This window comes from Acomys russatus, chromosome 19, assembly GCF_903995435.1.
Source record: "Acomys russatus chromosome 19, mAcoRus1.1, whole genome shotgun sequence".
In the NCBI taxonomy this organism is placed as follows: Eukaryota; Metazoa; Chordata; class Mammalia; order Rodentia; family Muridae; genus Acomys; species Acomys russatus.
In genome coordinates, this window is record NC_067155.1 from 13,773,372 (window position 1) to 13,795,641 (window position 22,270).

General features: G+C 52.5%; 1 protein-coding gene and 1 non-coding gene across 3 annotated transcripts; one reads left to right on the plus strand and one right to left on the minus strand.

The window, feature by feature from the left end:
• Positions 1 to 3,777: 3,777 nt before the first annotated feature.
• Trnastop-uca (transfer RNA opal suppressor (anticodon UCA)) lies at positions 3,778 to 3,864 on the plus strand. The gene has a single exon. It is a non-coding gene; the product is annotated as a tRNA-Sec (tRNA).
• A 3,374-nt stretch (positions 3,865 to 7,238) lies between these two features.
• Fosb (FosB proto-oncogene, AP-1 transcription factor subunit) lies at positions 7,239 to 12,414 on the minus strand. 2 transcript variants are annotated; one of them, XM_051162516.1, is made up of 5 exons: positions 12,028 to 12,414; positions 9,818 to 10,138; positions 9,235 to 9,342; positions 7,764 to 7,919; positions 7,478 to 7,623 (listed from the first exon to the last, which is right to left on the minus strand). In XM_051162516.1, the coding sequence occupies exons 1-5, from the start codon at positions 12,151 to 12,153 to the stop codon at positions 7,621 to 7,623; spliced, it is 714 nt and encodes a 237-aa protein (XP_051018473.1). In that variant the 5' UTR covers positions 12,154 to 12,414; the 3' UTR covers positions 7,478 to 7,620. The 2 variants fall into 2 exon arrangements, with proteins under 2 accessions (XP_051018472.1, XP_051018473.1); XM_051162515.1 differs by having other exon boundaries at positions 7,239 to 7,919.
• Between the last annotated feature and the right edge of the window lie 9,856 nt (positions 12,415 to 22,270).

A 22,270-nucleotide genomic window follows, 5' to 3' on the forward strand; every position in this document is an offset into this window, starting at 1 on the left:
TTTTTTAATTTAGGCACGACAGAGGGGAAGTAGACCCCTGAGTTCGCGATCATCCTGGTCTGTATAATCAGACCCTGTCTCAAAAAACAAAGGGATAATATTTAAGATCAGTGACAGAGCTCAGCAGGCGTGGCTGTGTGAGCTGGATCTGGGGAAGCTACGTAGAGGAAAACCATACGGCTGGGGAAACAGCGAGCACAAGCTGCCTTTCCGGAGGTCCCTTGGGCTCAGTCATCTCTAACTCCAGTCTCAGGGATCCGATGCCCTCTTCTGGCCTTTGCAGGCACTGCATACACAAACATGCATGAAGATAAAACACATACGGTAAATAAGTAGCAGTAATAAAGATCGGGAGACAAAACTGTCTCCATGATGTTGTCCCCTGACCTCCACATTCACGCTCTGTCCTGCGTATACACATAATAACAACAAGTACATTCTCCACGTGTGACCTGGCAGAAGTGCTCAGTCCTAGAAACGTCTATGATTAGTTGGTTAGTTATGATAACATTGTGTCCTTTGTGAGGACCCATGCTAGGGTTGTAGTCCAGTGGGAGAGCATTCGCCTTGCCTAGCATGTATAAGGGCTGAGTTTAATGCCTAGAGGTGCCTGGCACAGAAATACCCAATGGGGCCGGGCGTGGTGGCGCACGCCTTTTAATCCCAGCACTCGGGAGGCAGAGGCAGGTGGATTGCTGTTAATTTGAGGCCAGCCTGGTTTACAAAGTGAGTACGGGACAACCAAGGCTACACAGAGAAGCCCTGTCTTGAAAAACAAAACAAAACCCAACAAAACAAAATCAAAAATACCCAATGGGAAGCCAGATATGGTTGTACATGCCTGTAATCCCAACACCAAGTTCCAGGCCAGCTACATGATTCAAAGCTAAACTGAGCTGTAGTGAGACTCTGTCTCAAAAGATCAAAGGCTAGGTATGCAACTCAGTGGTAGAGCACCTGCCTAGAATCTCCCAGTGAGGGGCTGGGGGTGTGGCTCAGTGGTAAAGCCCCTGCCTAGAATCCCCCAGTGAGGGGCTTGGGGCGTGGCTCAGTGGTAAAGCCCCTGCCTAGAATCCCCCAGTGAGGGGCTGGGGGCATGGCTCAGTGGTAAAGACCTAGCCTATCTTGCAAAGAGCCCCAATAAAATAGAACAAATATCTTCCATAAAGAGATGTTACTTGCCACCTTGGAAGCGAGCCAGCATCGCTTGTCAGATACAGATTACAGTAAAAACAAACACAGAGATTTTAAGATCTGTTTGTTCACCCCTTGCCTCTTGCTGTACATGTCACTGCAGGCGACAGATATGAAAGTGCCGAGCAGGAGTTACAGACACCGAGTTTGCAATGTGGGACGCTGCCTGGCAATGCAGCAGCTGACTAATAAAACGGAGAGGGGCTGCGAGATGCCTAAGGCACTTGCAGCCAAGCCTTAGGGCCTGGGTTCAAGCCCTGGAATCCACAAGAAGGAGGGAGAAAACTAACTCTCAAAAATTGTCTTCCGCAGGGGCTGGAGAGATGGCTCAGTGGTTAAGAGCAATACCTGTTCTTCCAAAGGACCCGGGGTTCAATTCCCAGCACCCACATGGCAGCTCACAACTGTCTGTAACTCTATGATCTGACGCCCTCACACCAATGCGCATAAATTAAAAATTAAATAAAATATTTTAAAAAATTGTCCTCTAGAGGCAGCAGGCAGAAATAGGCCGATCTCTGTGAGTCAGAGGCAAGCCTGGTCTAGGTAGTGAGTCCCAGGCCAACCAGGACTATGTAGTAAGACCATGCCAAAATAAATAAATAAATAAGAATTAAAATAAAAGAATTGTTAAAAACTGCACCAAAACAGCAATATCTGTATCTCCAGCCTAGTTGCTCTATTTTTAAATTTTGTTTACTGGTGTTGTTACTTTTGTCTTGGTGTGGGTTGTTTGTTTGCTTTTTGTTTTGCCATAGGGCATTTGCTTAGCAAGGGAGAAGTCATAGGTCACATCCCCAGGACCACACCTACAAGCACACAAAATGACAAGGAGGCCCAGAGTGTCATTTTTTTTGTACATGCACCCGCAAGGATAAATTGTTTTTTGTTTGTTTGTTTGTTTGTTTGTTTTTTAATAGGGTTTTTCTAAAGATGCTTTCTATCTTTCCTAAGATAGAGTGTTCATCTCAAAGAATCGAGGTGAGGGAAGTGTCCTGGTGAATAACGGGGTCCAAGAACGCTAAGGCCCTGAGGCCTATCCCACAGTCGGACTAGGGCTCAAAAACAAAAACAAAAACAAACAACAAAACAAAACAAAAAAACAGTTTAAGAATTGACTTAGCCGTCAGCGAGCGCCACCTAGTGGCCGTCTCGATGGCTGATTTACACTTTATTGGTTTGTAGTAATTGCTCTAGGTCGCCTGAGACCTTGTGGAAATACAGACATTTATCTTAAGATCTCTAACAGTAGCAAGCTTACAGTTACGAAGTAGCAACGTGTGTGTGTGTGTGTGTGTGTGTGTGTGTGTGTGTGTGTGTGTGTGTGTGTTGGGGGGCGATGGGTCACGACAGCATGAGGAAGTGTATTAAAGGGTCGCAGCGTTCGGAAGGTTGAGAACCGCTCCTCTAGGGAATTCAGTGTCTCAGACAGGTTATGATGCAGATGGGGGAAACTGAGGCTCAGAGACAAGTTGGGGCAGCAACTCTTTATTTAAGTCGTCAGACAATAAGCGAAAAAAGCAAGTGGTGACTTGGTTGTGTGTGGCAGGGGAGAGAAGTGACAGTTACCTACTATTTAAACCGGGGTCAGGCCAGAGGAGGCCTTACTAGGTGGTGGTATTTGAGACGGGATCGGGGCGTCGGGGGGAGGTTTTGGGCCACGTGGACACGGGGAGGGAAGACAGCCCGGCTGAGGGAATCATGCCCAAAGAGAGAAGGGCTCTGCGAGCCTGCTGCCTTCCTCAAGCCAGTTCCAGAAGGGTGGGGCGGGGTGTTTATGGGGCAAAAGGAGTTAGATTTAGGTAGAGAACTCTCTTTCTAAGTCACTGTAAGGTTAAAGGTGACTCACGCCTGTAATCCCAGCACTTGGGGAGGAAGTCCACTTCAATGTTCAGGCAAGCCTAAATTTCAAGCCTACCCCCCCCCCCCGTCCCCACGTCCCCCCCAAAAGTCTCAACAAACAACCAATGTTCATAACAATATAGTAATTACTATGGTTTAGGTTTCATTTCCCCTAGGGAGTTGGGCTGCAGGAAACGGGCCGCGATACTACCCATATCTGTGCCTCAGTTTCCCCGGGAAACTGGTTTGGTTCCTAGGGGCTCAGCTGGTTCCGTACACACGTGCAGTTCCACAAAGGAACAGCAGGTGTCGCTCTGCGACCGCGCACCATTAGACGGCTACGAGAGGCTCGCCTCTCCCTCTCAGAAAAATTCGGAGTTTTGCCACGAAGGAGCTTCCAAGTACCACACGAGGAGTTTTCCCTTTAAAAATAAAGAAAAAATAGATCTGGCTTTTCACTTTGGGAAAAAGTTCTGGTCCTAGAGTGCTAGGGAGGTAGGAGCTTTAGGAGCTGCTTCCCAGAATGCAAGGCGCTATGCAAATGAAGCTATTTCGCGTTATAGTAAGTACGAGCCATTCACGGAGCACGTTGCGAAGAAAAAGACACGATACTGATAAAGAGTGAAAAGATCATCAGAGACATTAGAACTAATGATTTGATGCAAATAACAAGTAATCACCACAACTGTAAAAATTTTTATACTTTGGCCTTTATATATGTGTCCGAAAATAGCTTTTCTCGCCCGGATGATCCTCAGTGGTCTGGGGTGCAGGCTTCAAACCTGTAGCTGTTTAGCGACAGAGTGGTTCAATTCCACCTTTCGGGCGGGAGTATCTATCCCATTTTGCTTCCTGCAAACCATACTCGGAACATCTCAAAACCCATTACCTCTGTTTGTTCTCATTTATTCTCGTTACCTCTATTTATTCTCTCTTCGTGGGTTACTTTTTTTCCCCCCCTCTCCCTGAATGACCAAATACATCTCAAAAATGAATTTCAATTAGTCTAGGATAGTCCTGATTATCTTTGATGTCTCCCCTTCAATGACTTATTCATCCAGTCAGTTGCTCGCTTATCTATTTAATCACGTAAACACTTATTAATCATATATTTGGCCAGGGGTGGTGGCGCACGCCTGTAGTCCCAGCACTCGGGAGGAAGAGGCAGGTGGATCTCTGTGAGTTCGAGGCCAGCCTGGTCTACAAAGCGAGTCCAGGACAGTCAAGGCTACACAGAGAAATCCTGTCTCGGGAAAGAAAAAAAAAAAGAGTGTATAAAATCATATATTTGTTTATTTGTTCACTCTGGCTTAGCCCCAATCTGTGTTTAAAGAACAGTGATGCGATGCGATGGGGGGGTGCAGTTGAGATCACACCTTGAGTGTATTTAACGAACTGGAGAGAAAAGTTGAACGTTATTAGGCCAGGGTGACCTTGAGACGCACTCTTGCTGGATCCTTCGTCTGTGTCCTCGGCTTCCCGTTTTCAGACCTTCCCGAAACCCTCAGCGTCCACCTCAGCCTCGCACTTTTGTCTTCTAGCCGCTCTCAGTCTGGGGCTGGAAGAGTCCGCCCGCCCGAGGCTAACCTTCCCTTGCTTCTGGTTTGCTCAAAACCTGCTGGGGCTCCCTGCTGCTTTCAAAAAGCACCTAAACTCTCTGCTCTTAAGAATGCTATTGCCTGTTGGCTCTCCCTGGGGGCGACTCTCTCTCTCCGCGCGCCCTCTGCGCCCCTCACCGCGGGCCTCTAGCTTGCCAGCTGTACTGAGCCCGTAATGGGTCTTTACACCTTGACCTTGAACTCCTTCCTAATCCTCCTGCCTCCACCTCCCAAATGCTAGGATTACCAATGTGCCCCACTACACCCACCTTGTCACCCCCATAGCTGTTGCTGAACCCAATGGACAGCCAGGGTCCCCGATAGTTCCTTTCCCAGCCACGAAGTCTCCCAGACCCTTCATCAAATGGTCACCTCACGCTTTTTCCCCCCTTACTTTTTCCAGTAGGTGGCACAGCCCGCGAACATGGGGAGTCCAGACAAGTATCTACTTTCTTTTTCTCCTGTTGGTGTCCCACTCAGTGCCTGGGAGGTCTTCATAGCAACCCAAATCCATTCTGCCTTGCTGAAAGGAAGTCATGTAATGGGTGTCCAGGGAAAACAGACACTTTGACCTGATGGATACATTTTTTTTTTTAAGCTTTTTATTGGCGACAGTGCAGAACCGAGGGGGGAGGGGAGCTGCCCAATGCTAGACTGCCCCAGCACCCCCTGGGGTCAGGTGCAAAATACAAAAAAAAAAAAAAAAAATCACAAATACAGCATGAGGGGGGCTATGGAGTCAAAGAATTGTGGTTGGTAGCGGCAGGCCCTTCTCCTGATCTTACATTTCCTCCCAGAATCCTCAACAATACACATAGTTAAAAAAACAAAACAAAACAAAAAACTACCACCCAGTCGCACTTACTCACAAAAGTCAAAAGTGCATGTCCCCAACAATCCCAGAATTAACATACAGACCAGATGGATTTGAGAGAGGACATATGTTGGAAGTGGTCAGAGGGAAACAGACTAAGATAAAGGGAGAGACAGGGACCGTCTCCAACAGAGGGGCCCAGACAGCAGAAAAGTGAGTTAGGGAGGGGACACAGCCCGAGTCTGACTTGAATCCCCAGAAGCAATTTCCAACTCCACAGCACACTTGCAAACGAGGATGCTCGCACACACTCACTCACACACAGACACTCATATATAATATATTTATTTATACATAATAGATATAAGTGCTTTTTGGGAACCAAGGATAAATAGCTGGGGCGGGGGTGGGGTTGTGGGATTCGGGTTGGAACCGAGAACCCAGGACAGGGTGTGGAATGTGTTCCATGCAGCATGGGGGAGGGGGCGGTAGGGCCCATCTCCCCAATATTTTTAAAAAATAGAAATCTGACTCGTGGACTTCTCACGAGGTGAAAGCTGGAGGGAAGAGCCAGAACCCATACTTGGGTGGGTGGGTGGGCGGGCTCGGGGAATTGGGGGTGGGGTGGGATGGTGAGAACGCAGTCCTCTCTTTAAGTATGCCAGTCCAAAAATATTTGAGGGTTCAAATATCGAGGGAAAGGGAGCCAAAGCCTCGGCCCTGAAAAAAAAAAAAAAAACTTCTCTGGAAAATTGCCTCGGCCTCTGTGAGAGTATGCGGGGCTCCCAGGGCCGGGAGAAGTTGGCGTCCTAGGCTGGGGAAGGCGGAGAGGCCTTAGAGAAAAAGTCTGGGGCCTGAGCAAGAAGCCCACCGGGGTGCATCACCGTCACTCCTTTTGAGTCCAACTCCCTGTCGATGGGGGAGGAAGGAGGCAGTTGGAAGAGGGAGAGGCCCAGGGAAATCTTTGAAGGGTTGGGGCGCAGGTCCATCTCACCCCGGCGCACCCCGCAATCCGGCTGCTCCCCTCATCATTCACAGTATAAAGCTCTCCAGCAAAGACGGGCGTCGCAGCGCCCCCTGCTGCCTGAAACCAGAAAGGCCCAACGAGGACGGCCAAGGGCGGCTAAGGGTGAAGGGGTGGGGGGTGGGGGTGAGAGGGACATGGCATAATACTGCACAGGGGTGGGCGCGGGCCTGAGTCGGGACGGGGCTCTGTAGCAGATGAAGAAGAAAAAAAAAAAAAAAATCCGACCCGAGCCAGTTTTCCCAGAAAGGAAAAAAGACTGGACAGTCAGCTAGGGGTTCACATTTTAGAATCAGCGGGGAAGTAGGGTTAGCGGACTCCCAAATAGAGCATCGACTTCCCTCGGTGGGGGGGTGAGGGGGCTCAATTCGTCCCGGAGGAGGTGAGGTTTTTGACCTCTTGGAAATGTTCGGTTCATCAGCTAGGGCCGGAGGGAGCAAAAGAGAGCTAGCTATCATGGTCACCCTGCACCCCGGAGGGTGGGGTAGGGGAAGAGAAAAGGACAGGGCTGTCATTTCCTCGTTGGGCCTTTCTGGGGGTGCATGCCAGCTCGACCTCAAGCCCACCCTGCACCCCACACCCAGCACACTTTCCCTTCCAGCCTCACGCAAGACGCCAAAAGTGGGCGTCGCATCCCACCCACCCACCCATCCATCCCTATTAGAGTTGAAGTGACAGAACAAATAGATGTCGGTAGGAGGGATGTCCATCCCCCGCCCCACCCCCTGTCCCCAAAGTCACCAGCTCTCCGGCCTCGCCGGGGCAAAGAAACCAGAGATGGAGCACAAAACGCAAAGGAGGTCCTTCCGTCCGTCCTGTCCGATGCGGAGGCGGCAGTCGGGTCAGACAGAAGAGTCAAGGGGTCCACACGGGGACACACACACACACCCCCGACCGACTGCTTCTTTCCCTCTCCTCCTCTTCCTCCTCCTTCTTGTTCCTTGCGGGTTTGTTTGTTTGTTTGTTTTTGTTTTGTCTAAAGAGTTCACAGAGCAAGAAGGGAGGGCGAGTTCAGGGGGTCGGACGGCTGCTCGCTGCCGCTGGTGCGTTGGGCGCCGGCGAACGCGGAGACCTCCGGGCAGGTGAGGACAAACGAGGAAGTGTACGAAGGGCTAACAACGGGGAAGGGGTCGCCGAGGACTTGAACTTCACTGTGTGTAAAGAGAGAAGCCGTCAGGTTGGGGGGTGCGTCTCGGCTGGTCTGGAAGGGCAGGGGCGGTGGTGGAGGGGGCGGCAGCAGCCAGCCGAAGCCGTCTTCCTTAGCGGATGTTGACCCTGGCAAATCTCTCACCTCGGCCAGCGGGCCTGGCCCCGGCCCCTCTTCGTAGGGGATCTTGCAGCCCGGTTTGTGGGCCACCAGGACAAACTCCAGGCGTTCCTTCTCTTTTTGCAGCTCGGCGATCTCCGACTCCAGCTCGGCTTTTTCCTCTTCCAGCTGATCCGTTTCCTAACGGAGGCCAGCCGAGGGGGGGGGGGGGCAGGTCATAGGAGACAGAAAGAAAGGAAAAACATTGGTCAGCGACTACGCCAAGTGGCTCGTCCCACCCATACTACATTGCGGCTGCTGGTGGGTGGTGGGTGGGGGGTGCTGGACAGCTCCCTCCCGACTGATGGCAGCAACCCCTGACAGAGAGACTCTTGGTAGACTATGAGACTTGGAGCCTCAGTTTCCCCCATCTGACCAAAAGATGGTTGAGAAAAGGCCAGACGAGAACGGAAGTCTCTGATGGGCAAGAACTCCAAGGCTGGTGTGGAGGTGAGGCTGCGGCAGCGGGAGGGCTATTTGTTTGAGGCCAGCCAGTACTAAGGAGCACTCTGCCTTAAAGGGGGTGAAAGGGCCACTAGGCTCAGTGAGTAAAATCGATTGCCAGCAAGCCTGACGAGTTGAGTTTGCTCCCTGGGACCCACCAGATAGAGAGAACCAACTCTGAAAATTGCCCTCTGGCCTCCATGTGTGTGCTGTGGCACACCTGCACACACGTGAACATAGGCAAATAAATAAATAAATAAATGCAATAATTTTCTTAAAGAGAAAAAAGAAAAGCACTTGAAGTTTGTTGAGTGGGTAAACAATGGTTATCGGTTGTTGTTGCTATTTGTTTTTTGGGTTTTTTGTTTTTGTTTTTGTTTGTTTGTTTGTCTTTTTAGTGTGGTTCTGTTGCCTGGCTCCTTGGGCCTCCCAGTAGGAAAGCAGAGGTGTGCCCTGGTTTCAGGGGGCAGGAGGTATGAAACCTTCGGGCATAAAGTGAGTGAGGAACCTGAGGTAGAAGGAAAAAGGAGCGGGTTGGGTGGGTGGAGGACACCACCAGCTCAAGTTCGGGAGGACTGTAGGTGGCTGGGGCAGCAGGTAAGAAACTGACGTAGCATAAAATAATTTAGTTTCTAGCCATCTGGGATGAGGGGGGAAAAAATGGAAGCATGGAGGCAAAATGGACCATTCTTTATCCAGGACAAAGGGAGAGAATTACTTCCTCCATCTTGTCCCCTTAGGCTGAGAGAAAGCCAGGAGGGTGACATGTGGGGACATCCGGGAAAAGTGGGCAACAGCAGGAAATAAACGGGGGGGGGGGCGGGAAGGAAGGGTTTGAGCATGCGCATAGCGCTCCGCCATCAGGCTGCACTGCCCTTTGTTTCCTAAATGGGAACCCTCGCTCAGGACCTCAGGATGTAGGCATAGTGAGAAAGAAATGGGGAAGGGGGCGGGCAAAGGAAGTCAGAGAGCCCCCAGCACAGCCTCGCCACAGCCCAGAAGCTCTCCTTACCGCCTGGAGTCGATCTGTCAGCTCCCTCCGACGGTTTCTGCACTTGGCCGCAGCCAACTTGTTGCGCTCTCGGCGGACCCTTCGCTTCTCTTCTTCTTCTGGTGTAAGCTGAGCCAAAGAGATGAGGGCCGTGAGATTTGGGTATCCCTCTATCAGCCAGCCCCGAGAAACCCCCCTAGAACACCCCCAAACAACAACCACTAGTCTTCACTGGCAGGAATGATGAAGTTCCTTCCATCTTGAGGCCTTGAGGCCCCCCTCCCCAACTTAATAGTGACAACGCTACGGTCACCCTCTCTCACCTCCCTCACCCCCAGGTTAACTTTTTCAAAATAATGATCTCTTGCAGTCCAGGTTGGATTCAAACTCAGTGCGAAGCACCAGCTGGCTTCCAACTCGCGATCCTTCTGTCTGCACCTCCAGAGAGCTGGGGTTACAGACCTGCCCAACCATTCCTGGTGTATGCTGTGCACGCCATCGCGCACACCATCATGCACACCAGTAAGCACGCCAGCAAGCACTCCACCAACTGAGCCCAAATCCCTAGGCTCCTCCAGATTAACTCCTGAGGCCTCATACTTACTGTCTCTTCTCGGGGTCTTCTAGGCCTGGCTCTGGATGGGCGGGCAGGCCCGGGTCCACTGGTGGCAGCGCTGGTTGAAGGCCCAGCACTTCCGCTTGCTCCAGCAGCGCTGTAGGCACTGAGGCCCGGGGTTGAGTAGCTGGTTCCTGGCATGTCATAAGGGTCAACAACCGGAGGTTGGGAGGCCAGTGGCTGCCCCTGGGACTGGGCCATGGAAGAGATGAGGGTGGGTTGCACAAGCCACTGGAGGTCCTGGCTGGTTGTAATTGCGGTGACCGTTGGCACGAAGGAGCCGGGCATTTCCCCGAGACCGGCGCACTCCTACGGGGTGAGACATACACACACAGGCGTAGACACACAAACAAAGCCACCGACACACGCACGCCCAACACACATAACACACACCGACCCCTGTGAGTGAGCACAGGGTGAGCGGGTGTGGATGTGTGTGTCACAGGCAAAAAGCCACAACACCCACCCTTCCACTACACCGTGACGCAGTGGTTAATGAGAGGATTCTGTTCAACTGCCATGTACCTCCTCCTTTTTCCTCGGGGAAAGGTTGCAGCGAGTGGTGAATCACACCCCGGGTTGGTGACTCTTAGGTGTGTGTGGGGGGTGGTGGAGGGGAGGCTGGACAGAGCCTGGTGACAGAGCCTCCCGGGATGGAGACACACACACACATACAGTCATAACACCCCACCCCCACCCCCACCCCAGAAGGAAGGAGAGGGAGAGGCCTTAGCCCAAGCCTTCCTCTCCACTCAACACACAAACACACCCCCCACACACACACACTGCATGAGGGCTCCCGCAGGGGCGGAGATCCCAGCTCCAGGGGTGTTGGGGGAAACCGGTCTAAGAGTTGAGCTCAGTCTCTTCCCTCACTGAGACCAAGTGACGGGGGTTTTTCAGTGGACTGATAGTGAACAGTGACTGTGAGGTTCCATCGGATTGTCTCGCAAGGTTTTGGGGGATGATGTAGGATGTGCATCCCAGAACCCAAGAAGCGCACATCGCCCCCCCCAACCCCCCATCCCTTCCCGCAAGAGGCTTAACTACTCTAGGGGGCGTGGTGAGGGAAGGGCTGACTCCCTGGCCAATCAGAGCCCTGAGAACCAGGGGAAGGCGGACCTTTTAGAGACCACCTGGCTGCCTCCCCGCCGGCTAGCTCAGCTAGTGTTTGAACACCTCGGCCGGACCCGGTGACCAAAGCGCGGAGAGCGCGTCCCGGTGTGCCTGGAGACGGGGTGGCGGCCTCCGGTTCGCCTTAGAGGCGCTAGCACTCAGCCGGGAGCCCCTTGCTTTTGACAGCAGAGGGACCAAGTCCCCACAGAGTCCTCGCGAACCCATGGGGTGGCACAGAGTCGCCCGATCGCAACCAGAATCCCTCAGCTATGCCTTTCGGAGACCCCCACCCCACCCCCCAGACACAGAAGAACCACAAAAAGCAAGGGGACGCAGCTACGCTCTACAAATAGGAAGCGGGCGTTGATTGGCTAAAGCCCGCTCCTCGAGAACCAATCAGAAAGCCGCGCTGCCCCCTCCCCTAGCAACGTGGCCTCGGCGTTCCAAAATAGAACGTGCCCGGGACGTCAGGGGCGGGGCGGAGGGGGCGCTGCGCGCCGTGCGTGCCCCGCGTCAGACGGAGGATTCCAGCGCGTCAGCCTTTACGCACGGGTCCCCCGTTACGTCTCCGCGCAGGAGGCGGAGGCAGCGTGACCGGGGTTCGAGGCTCGAACTCCCGCCGGGTGGAGGGCGACCGGGGCCCTGCAGTCGGCGCTTGGAAGGAGGAGGGATGAGGAGGAGGCTACTGGAAGCTTCTCTAGAGTTTTTTGTTGTTGTTGTTTTCTTTTTCTTTTCTGACCTGACTTGCCTAGCTCTGGATTAGGGGAGCCGGAGCTCGGCTAAGAGTTCGCAGCTTCTGCTAACCGCCGCGTACACTTTGCACCGGGCATCGCCAGCGCTTGCCCAACTGCATTCCATTCCTGCGCTCCGCGCACATAACCGGTTGCAGACATCTCTCCATTCTTTGCAGTTTGCAAACAACAAAAACCAAAGTGCAAACCGAGCTTCTTGCTTTCCCGGATCCTTTTTTTTTTTTTTTTTTTTTTTTTTTTTTTTTTTTTTGGCGCGTCTCTATTTGAGAGGATGCTCAAATAGGTTATTTTTTCCCCCCACGACCACCACGTTTGCCATCTAGAACTTACCTGGGAGGCGGCGGCGGCGGGTGGACTGCCGAAGGAGTCCACCGAAGACAGGTACTGAGACTCGGCGGAGGGTGATGAGCTACACCGGGAGCCGGAGTCGTAGTCTCCGGGGAAAGCTTGAAACATTTCCCTGGGCACAGGGGGGCCCCTGTGACCACGCTGAGGTCGCCGGGAAGCCAATGCTATGGCTGAGTGGGATGAGATGTGAGTCCGGAGTGGACCGGACACGTCCCCAAAGTGCGCTGCTCAAGGGAGCTCAGCCTCCGGCTCGGAGGACTGCCCAAGTTTCGATGCAAGTCCCCTCAGCAAGCGCCCAGGTCCCCTTCAAGCCGCCGCTGTACCTCCTGAAAGTCCAGGCTCCGTCGGTTTCACGGGGGGGGGGGGGCGACTCGGGGATCGCTCCCCGCCCAGAGACCCGCCGCGCAGTGCCGCCGTGCAGCGTGCGCTTCGGATGTGGTTCCAATCCTTTCCAGGCGTCCCAGGAAATGAAGGAGGACAGAGGGGCGCGATCCAGAAGCCCACAGAAAGTAAGTCGATCCTCGGGACGAAACGGAAGAACGCTCTAGAAGGAGTCTTGCAAAAAAGAAACCCACAAAACTTTCTCTCCGGTTTTTAAAAAAATGATATATATATATATATATATAATATTCACGGCCGCCAAGAAGGAAAAAGAAGAGTCACCAGTAGTCAAGTCCCGCAAGCCCAGGCTCCGCGTGTCCCCGGCGTAGCCGCTCCAGTCTTATGAATGAAGCTGGGAGCCGCCGGGCTGAATTTATGCGACCCGGCCCCCCTGCTTGCGTCACCCTCTGCTCCATGCACAAACCTCCCGATCGCTCCTTCCTCGCCGCCCGAGCCCCTTGTGGCGCCCCCCCCAGGGCCTTGTGCACCCGCCACTTGCCCATAGGGTGACCCTGGTGGTCTCGAGGGTCTCCTGGGCTGCATTCTGAGGGTCTTCGCGGGAGGGGATCCCGCCCCGCGCTCTCCGGAGTTCCTGTGACGCAATTAGCCATATAAGGAGCTCGGCCGGCGCGGCCGAGTGTTTGTTTGGTATCCTAGCAATGACGTCAGAGGGAATCCCTCGCTCCGGCGCGCACCCGCCCGCCGCCGCCGCCGCCGCCGCGCCGTGCGGAACCCGCCCGCGCCTGCGCAGTGCCACGCCGCCCCGGGGGCTGAGATTGACAAGCGCCAGAACTGCCCGGGAAGGCCTTTGCTGACCCTTGCTGGGGAAGGTGCGACCCCAAATGCCCAGGCCTGCTTACCCCTGCGACTCCATCCTCCCCCAAACCTGTGCAGCGCCCCAGCTGGTGGAAGAGAGCAGTTCCCCAGTGCAGGTCCTAGTGAGAGGGGTATAGTCAATCTGGGAGGGGGAAACTGAGGCTCAGGCAGGCTTGGAGGGACTGTGATGTCCCCAGGTGTAGGCAGAGGTAAAGACGGAGCCCCCTCCCCACTAGCTTTGTCCCTCATTCTGCCTGACCACACTGAACTTGAAAAATGTGCTTCCTTCCTGAGCTAAAACTTCAGTGCTCACAGCTAAGGATGGGTGGCTACCTCGGTCCCTGTAGAATTGAAGCCGGTGGGACCCCACCCGAGTGAGTGCTTCAGGCTCCATGGTGTTGGGAGCTTCTCCTTCCCGCTTAGAAAGGAAAGTGTGTGCAATTAAGAACAATAATCATAATTGGTGGTATCAGTGGATAGTGGCGGCCGCCTTTCCCTCAGAAGCGGAGGCAGGTGGATCTCTGTGAGTTCAAAGACAGTCTGGTCTACAGAGGGAGCTCCGGGACAGCCAGGTCTACACAGAGAAACCCTGTTTTGAAAAAAACAATAAACCAGTGCTTAATAATAAATAATAATAATATTGGTGGCATGTGTTTAGCGATCCATGGATGTCAGCTTCAGTATTGAGCCTTTAAAGGGTAAGAGTTTTCAGAAAGTAGTGTCTTCATAGCAGAGGAAACTGAGGACCGGCGAGACGGCTCACCGGTAAAGGAGCTTGCCACAAAAACCCGACGACCTGAGCTCCACCCCTGGGGCTCACCGTGGAAGGAAAGAACCTACTCCTAAAAATTGTTCTCTGCTCTCCACACATGTGCGGAGGCACAAGCCAACCAGTTCTCGTATGTAAATAGTAATAATGATAATAATAATAATAATAATAATAATAATAAATTAAATAAAGGAGGAAATGAGGGCTGGAGTCTATAGATTAAAGTGGAGCATATGTCTAGCAAATGTGAAGCCCTGGGTCCTATCGCTATGCCAGAAGGAAGGAAAAAAAAAAAAAAAAAAATATATATATATATATATATATATATATATATATATATATATATATATATTTGTATGTGTGTGTATCAGAATCTAGTGTGGCTGTCCCCTCATCTTCCCCCCCACCCTCACCCCCTCTCTGTTTTTGAGATAGGGCCTCATTATGTAGCCCTGGCTAGCCTGGAACTCTTTCTGTAGACCAAGCTATCCTCTGCTTGAGTGTGTGTTGGAATTAAAGGCATGTGCCACCATGCCAGGCAGTGAACACATCTGACCATATATCCAAGTCTGGAATTTTCCTGTATCTCTGAGGATGACCATAAGCTTCTGAACCTCTTGTCTCCACCTTCATATTGTCACCTGGCCTGGTTTACGTGTTGTTGGGGATGGAACCCAGGGCCTCCTGCATGCTCTCCCAACCGTGATGCATCACTGGCCACAGCCCACACTAAGAAAGGTGTCACTGGGGGGAGACCCCCCCTCCCCCCACAGACCAGGCCTGTTACTGTGTGACGAATCTTTTCCTGGGAGAGATAACACACACACACACTCACTCACCCAAGACAGGGAGCCAGTGCAGGACAGACCAAAGGACAGATGCCACCAAAGTCCAACTTGGTGAACCATGGGTTTTATTGGGGTCACTCACATACGGGAACATGTACGGGTGAGGGGTTGCTTACAGGAGCAACCTGTAAGCAGAAATGACAGGAGGACAGCTGCGTCACCAAAGCTCCGCCCCCAGCGTGAGTGGCAGATGGAAAAGCTGTGAACCGAGGAGGGCACACTGCACAGCCTGCAGGCTTTTCCAGGTGCCTCAGTTGGTCTAAACCTCTTGCAGGCAGCAGCTCTCCTGGGTTCTGCTTCTTCGAGGCTTGTCTGAGAATCTTCTCTGCAGTTTGGCTTCCTTCCATCTGAAGTGTGTCGGGGCATGGGGCGCTGGGAAGGCGAGGACACTGGGCTTTTGTTGCTTACTCTGGCAGGGCGGGACCTAGTAAATCTGGTCGGTTTCAGGGACCTCCTGTTGTGAGTATTTTACCTTCCTCTTTAAAGAGCTTCGCGGTAGGATGGCATATTTCAATCTTGGAGGAAACTGTTACATAACTGCTGTGGTCCCTCCCAGAATCCAGGTAAGAAAGCAAAAAAGCACTTCATTGAGTTTTAGGGATTTTGTTTCTGTTTGTTGGTTTCTTTGTTTGTTTTTTGAGACAAGGCTTCTCTGTGTAACAGCTCTGGCTGTCCTGGAACTCCATCTGTAGTCCAGGCTGGCCTCGAACTCATGGACATCTGCCTGCCTCTGCCTCCCAAGTACTGGGATTAAAGTCGTGCGCCACCAGTGCCTGGCTACTTCAATGACTTCTTTAGCATTAATTGTTTTATGTATGCTTATGAGGGTGTTTTATTTTTTTAATGTGCACCCTATGTGTGCCTGGTGCCCACAGAGGTGAGAAGAGGGCATTGGATCCCCTGGTCTGAAGTTAGATGCTTATGAACCACCATGTGGGTGCTGGGAACCAAACCCAGGGCCTCTGTGAGAGCGGCCAGTGCTCTTAACAACTGAGCAATTTCTCTGGTCCCAAGAAGCACTTTAAATATGTTGAATCTAAAAAAAAAAAAAAAAAAAAAAAAAGCCGGGCGTGGTGGCGCACGCCTTTAATCCCAGCACTCAGGAGGCAGAAGCAGGCGGATCACTGTGAGTTCGAGGCCAGCCTGGTCTACAAAGTGAGTCCAGGATGGCCAAGGCTACACAGAGAAACCCTGTCTCGAAAAACCAAAATAAATAAATAAATAAATAAATTAGTTGAATCTTCACAGGAGTGGTGGTGCATGCCTTTAATCCCAGCAGTCAGGAGGCAGGGGCAGGTGGTTCTCTGTGAATTCGAAGCCAGCCTGGTCTACAGAGCAAGTTCTAGGACAGCCAGGGCTATGCAGAGAGACCCTATCTAAGGACAAAGTGTGATTTCTGACCCCCAGGAGCAACTTGATTCTCTGCACCTATAATGGAGAGAGGGTGGTGAGCCACAGAAGGCTAAAGTGGGTGGTGACAAGTGATGACAGAGATTGCCAGACACAAGCCTAGCCTCAAGCCACCCTCCACCTGGTTCTCCACGCCCCCTCTGTCTGCCCCAGTCAGGAGGGAAGGACAGGTACTCAGGGATGACACAGCAGCCACTGGCAGGCAATGACTCGGCTCGGGCATCAGACAGGGAGTGACTCGTTAGTGTTCTGCCCTTCTCAGCCTCTCCTCCTCTTGCTGGGGGATAAAGGAGACAGACAAACGCCCACTCCGCCTACCCTAAGGCCCTCAGACCCTGACACAGTAGCTCAGACACTCAGAAGGCCACCACAGGGCCAGGCAGACATCTGCCCACAAGTAGTAGCCCACAGGCACTTAGAGACACTTTCTAGAAGCACACCTGCACAGGGAAAGACACCAATGTATACAACAAGTGTCTATACACACAGGGAGCCAAAGAAGCCCCCAGGGAGACAGGGACAGAGCACAAAGTGCATAAAGACTGCTGGGCCTTGCTACAGAGGTGCACAGACACACTTGCTCTTAGCTGCTGAGCCATCTCTCCAGCCTCATTAGTTTGTTTTGAGTCAGGGAACCGCTATGAAGGCCAGGCTGGGCTAGAACTCACTGGATTGCACGCCTCTGTGAGCATATACATCCATCTCTCTGTTTTCTGAGATTGGCCTCACTCTGTAGCCCAGGCTAGCTTCGAACTATCAAACTATTACCCATCCTCCTGCTCCCGACTCCCAGCTACCAACGGCACCTGATTTTCTGCTTATTTGCTAGAATGACATCATTCTGGCCGTCAAAAATACAGGGTCCTCCCTCTGGTCTTCCCTTGGCCAAACCTTTGCTACTGAGTTCCTCAGTTCCCATGAGCCCTTGGGTCACACCCTAACCTTAGCCCTCAGGGTCCCTGTGAGCCATGATGTCCGTGGGTGTTCCCATGGCCTGACAAGAGGGCCTGGCCTCGGCAACACGTGAGTGTCCTTTTTCTGCCCTCCTCGCTCTTATAGATCTGGTAGCCTGTCCCCCACCTCTGAGGCCAGAGCTGAGTTGGCTGGCTCGGTTAGTCCTTGTTAGTAATCCCGGAGGCCTCCTGGAGGTGGTGCCCATGGCTATGAAGAGAAACAGAACGGCCCGAACTGTGGTACCTGCCAGCGGTCTCTGTCCCAGCCTTTCCTCTCGTTGCTTGTATCTGTTTCTCCTTCTGTCTGGAGTGCCATTCCCGGTTTGCTTGGCTCCCACCACCACTACCTTGGTCTCGGATGAGCCAGTGTTCTGCAACAAGTGTGTCATGTCCCAGGTGTCCTCCTCAGAGTTGGCCTGGGTCTGCCTTGTGTCCCTACACAGGGCACAGAATCTGCAGGTGCTGAAAAAAAACGTTGTTGTCATGAATTTACCTTATTTATTTATTTATTTATTTGTTTATTTATTTATTTATTTTTACTTTATTATTTGTGAGGCAGAGTCTCAGGTAGCTCAGGCTAGCATCTAATGTTTTATATAGCTAAGGATGACCCACCTAGGACTTCTCTGGTCTTTTTGACTCCAGCCCCCCGGCATTGGAATTACAGGTGTGTGCTACCACACCTCGTTTGTCTAGTGCTGGGGTCAAACCCAGGGCTTTATACACACTCGGCAAACACCATGACCTGAGCCACCTCCCCTCCAGCCCGACCATGTATTCAGTTTTCTTTGTTCTTTTAACTTAAAATTTGTGGTGTGTGTGTGTCTGTGTGCGTGTGTGTGTGTGTGTGTGTGTGTGTCTGATGCCTTGAAGGAGTTCCTGCTCTTCTTCCGTCATGCAGATTCTAGGGCCTGAACTTGGATCCTCAGACTTGTAGGCAAGCACCTTTGCCCACAGGGCCATCTTGCCAGCTCTCTCACTCTGTAGCACAGGCTAGCCCCCAACTAACTGGCCCCAATCATCTTACTTCAGGCTCCTGAGTGTTGGAATTAAGGCCTTAGCCTCCATGCCTGACTCTTTCATGTTTTCTTTCATAGTGTCTGATGGGACCACACAGTCACCTGGACCTCTCGGTTTCTTTGAACAGGTAGCTAGCGGACCACCGGGTGGCAGGGACCTTGTGGGTGAGTGTCCGAGCTGACTCCAGGTGTTTCTTTGGCACAACCTGTTGTGCCCAAGCTGCTGGGGGAGGAGCCTTTATCTCAGGGTCTTCTGATTTGCAGGGGGGCTGTGTACATTTTTGTTGTTTTTGTTTTTAAGACAGGGTCTCACTATATAGCCCTGGCTGTCCTGGAACTCGCTATGTAGACCAGGCTGGCCTCGAACTCACAGAGATACACCTACCTTTGCTTCCCTAGTGTTGGGATCAAAGGTGTGCGCGACCATGCCTGGCTAGCTATGTGTATTTTGTTCGGCGGGTTTTTGGTTTTTGAGACAGGGTTTCTCTGTGTAGCCCTGGCTGTCTTGGACTCACTTTGTAGACCAGGCTGGCCTCGAACTCACAGGGATCTGTGTGCCTCTGCCGCCCGAGTGCTGGGATTAAAGGCGTGCGCCACCACCGCCCGGCGTTAGCTATGTGTAGTTTTAAGGAGGGAAAAAGGAATGCAGAATCCAGAGAAACACACATATGAGTGGGGGGGAAAAAAGGAAAAGAAAAGGAACATGACTGCTCCTAGGTGTGCTGAAAATTGATTATAGATATGTGGGTGAGCATAGCCAGAGGCAGGGACTTCTGGGAGAGTCCAGAGCGGACATGGCCCTGAGCAGGCCCATGTGACAGGACAGAAGGGGAAGAGAAAGGGGAGAGAGGAGGACCAGGCTCAGTAGTTAGGAGGCCCAGAGATAAAAAAAAAAAAAAAAAAAAAAGCAGATAACCAAAATGGCTGGATTATATAGGGACAAACAGCCCAGTCCCTGGGCTGGAGAATTCAAGGTAGGGGGTGAGGTATATTTGCTACGAGGGCCCTGTAACAGGTCAGGGCACTCGGGAGGCAGAGGCAGGCAGATCGCTGTGAGTTCGAGGCCAGCCTGGCCTACAAGGAGAGTCCAGGACATCCAGGGCTACACAGAGAAACCTTGTCCCAAAAACAAAAACCAAACAAAAACAAAAAAACAAACCAAAACAAACAAACAAAAAACCAAAGTGAAAATCAAATATCATGAACAGCAACCTTCATAATGAGAGTTATGGAGGCCACTCACTGAGGCAAGGAAACAAGCCTTGGGGGGGACAGGCTCGTTCGTGTGTGTGTGTGTGTGTGTGTGTGGTGAGCTGCAGCCCTGGCATGGTTGCAGGCTGGGGCTCTCCCACGCTGCCTTCTGTATGCACGCACGTGCCTGCGTGCGCCTGTGTAAGAGCCCATTGTCCGCTGACCCCACCGCCCTCCGGTCCTCCGCTCACACTCTGGCAACTTCGCCATTATGTGCGCAAAACACCAAGATCCTATTCCACATCCCTGCCACAGGTTCCCCAGGCCACTGCCTCAAAAGCCACAGCTTCCTGTCAACACCCACAGGTACTTCCCTCTCCCTGGCTTCCCTTCCTCAACTTTCTCTTCCTGCCTTGTAGATGCTGTGGTTGGTGGTCTCTGTCAGTAGGTCCACCCTGTCCCTGACTCAGGCTGGTAAGCCCTCTCTGACCCTGATGTGGCCCGCCAGCACGCCCCCACAGCCAGACAGCCACTTGCGGGGGGGGGGGGGAGTGTCTCAGGGGGTCACTAGTGGCCACGTGCCCGTGCCCAAGGTGACTGACTTCAGTCCATGATTCAGTCATCTTGTCTAGGCCACCAGGGTTGCCCTGGTCGCATGATGTCAGCAGTCAGGTATGTGGCCAGCGTTTCTCCAAGGTGACTCAGCCGCCTGAGATACCCCATTCTTCCTCCAGACACTCTGGGCCACTGTCCAGGGCATGCAGCCACTGAGCCTGACACTCCCTTCCCGGCCCCCTCCACGCCCCATCATGGCCCAGAGCTGGGGACACAAAGGAAAGAGAGGGTTCCCAGACGCAGGGCCCTGGGCCAGACCGGGCTGGCCACGAAGCCATCCCCTCCCTCCCACAGTCCATGGACGGTGAATCACATCCATCTGTCCATCCATTCATGCATCGATCCATCCATCCATCCACTCATTCATCAGCCATTCAGATATATTGTTATTTTTTGAGACAGGGTTTCTCTGTGTAGCCCTGGCTGTCCTGGACTCCCTCTGTAGACCAGGCTGGCCTTGAACTCACTGAGATTCTCCTGCCTCTGCCTCTGCCTCTGCCTCTGCCTCCTGAGTGCTGGGATTAAAGGGGTGCGCCACCACTGCCTGGCTAGCAATTTAGACATTTAATCAGCAGTCATCCCCCATCCGGTGAAGTCCCGGGGCGCAGAAAGAAACAAGACGGGGCAAATACATCCAGCTGGTGACATAGACCTATCGTAGTTGGGAGGTCGAGGCAGGAGGATTACACCGTTCAAGAGTAGCCTGTACACATGCCCTGTATTTGTGGTCTTTACCTTCTAATCCAACCTCCTGTCTGTTTTCAGTTATTTCCCTGAGAGTTCTTCGACGCAATCCCAGTCTCTCAGAGCCCTGCACGCTCATCGGTCATTTGGAGGAAGTCCTTTCAGGAGTCTGCCCTTAGGCCGGCCTGCTTTAGCAAGTCCCTCCCCCCCGCCCCTTTTTTCTACATCTTGGTCCCCAAGCTCCACCATTCACCTGCCTTCCCCAAACATGAACTTCCAGAGATATTTGAAGTGGGGCCTTAGAGATATTGTGCATATGTGTTGTTTTTGTTTCAGTTTGGTTTTCGGGTTTTTCGAGACAGGGTTTCTCTGGGTAGCCTTGACTGCCCTGGACACACTTTGTAGACCAAGAAGCCTCCAATTCACAGAGATCCACCTGCCTCTGCCTCCCAAGCGCTGGGATTAAAGGCTTGAGCCAAACCGGGTAGGTATGGTGGCACGCCTTTAATCCCAGCACTCGGGAGGCAGAGGCAGGTGGATTGCTGTGAGTTCGAGGCCAGCCTGGTCTATAAAGAGAGTCCAGGACGGCCAGGGCTCAGTTACACAGAGAAACCCTGTCTCAAAACCAAAAACAAACACAAACAAATAAAAGGTGTGAGCCACCAGCCCGGCTTTGTTTTTGTTTTGTTTTTGAGACAAGGTCTCAATATGATGTACGTAGTCCTGGCAGGCCCAGATCTTTCCCTTAATCACCCTGGCTCCGCTCTCCAAGTACTGGGATCCTGGTGTGTGCCACCATGTCTGGCTGTGCCAAGCACTTTGTAAACAATTCTCGTATGGACTTGAAGCAAGGTTTCATTCTAGCCTTTGCAAACCCCGAATTTGCTATGGCTCCCGCCTCTTCGTGGGTGTCAGGATTTCAGGCACGAGGCACCTCACCTGGCCATATTACCCTATTTGAAAAATGGCAGAGGCCAAACAAAAGAACCCTCATGCTAGAAGCAGACAGAGTCACACTGGGCACTGACACCATGGTGGGTGTGACAGCATCTTCCAACCCATCAAAGCACTGAAGACAAAGCTCACACACACACACACCCTCCTCCCGCAACACACACACACACACACACACACACACACACACACACACACGAACTTGTACAATAACATGCAAGACACTCAGGTCACAGCAATTAATGTTGGGGACCCGGGGTGTGTGTGACACCCGGGGCCCTTCCCTCAAAGGATGCAGTGCGGTGCAAGAGACAGGCAACACTGGAAACTGTAGGCTCTATCATGGCACAGGCCTGTCATTCCAGCACTGGGGAGGCTGAGGCAGGAGGCTTAGGGAGTCAAAGCCAGCCTGGGCTATGAGGGGAGGGGGTGCTAGGCACATGGCTCCAGTGGTAGACCGCTTGTTTAAGCAGCCATGAAGCCCTGGGTTCGAACCCTGGTACTATCTAAGCTGGGGCATAGGGGTTCATGCCTGTAATCCCAGCATTTCACTCGGAAGGTGGAGGCGGAAAAACTGGAGTTGGA

What these genes read in the sequence shown, in the direction of transcription:
- Fosb (XM_051162515.1), bottom strand. Translation starts at nt 12,153, where the DNA reads ATGTTTCAAGCTTTCCCCGGAGACTACGACTCCGGCTCCCGGTGTAGC. An exon ending in CCGCCGCCGCCGCCTCCCAG is followed by an intron (nt 10,139 to 12,027) that starts GTAAGTTCTAGA and finishes CTCACCCCGTAG; the next exon opens with GAGTGCGCCGGTCTCGGGGA. An exon ending in GAAGACCCCGAGAAGAGACA is followed by an intron (nt 9,343 to 9,817) that starts GTAAGTATGAGG and finishes TCTTTGGCTCAG; the next exon opens with CTTACACCAGAAGAAGAAGA.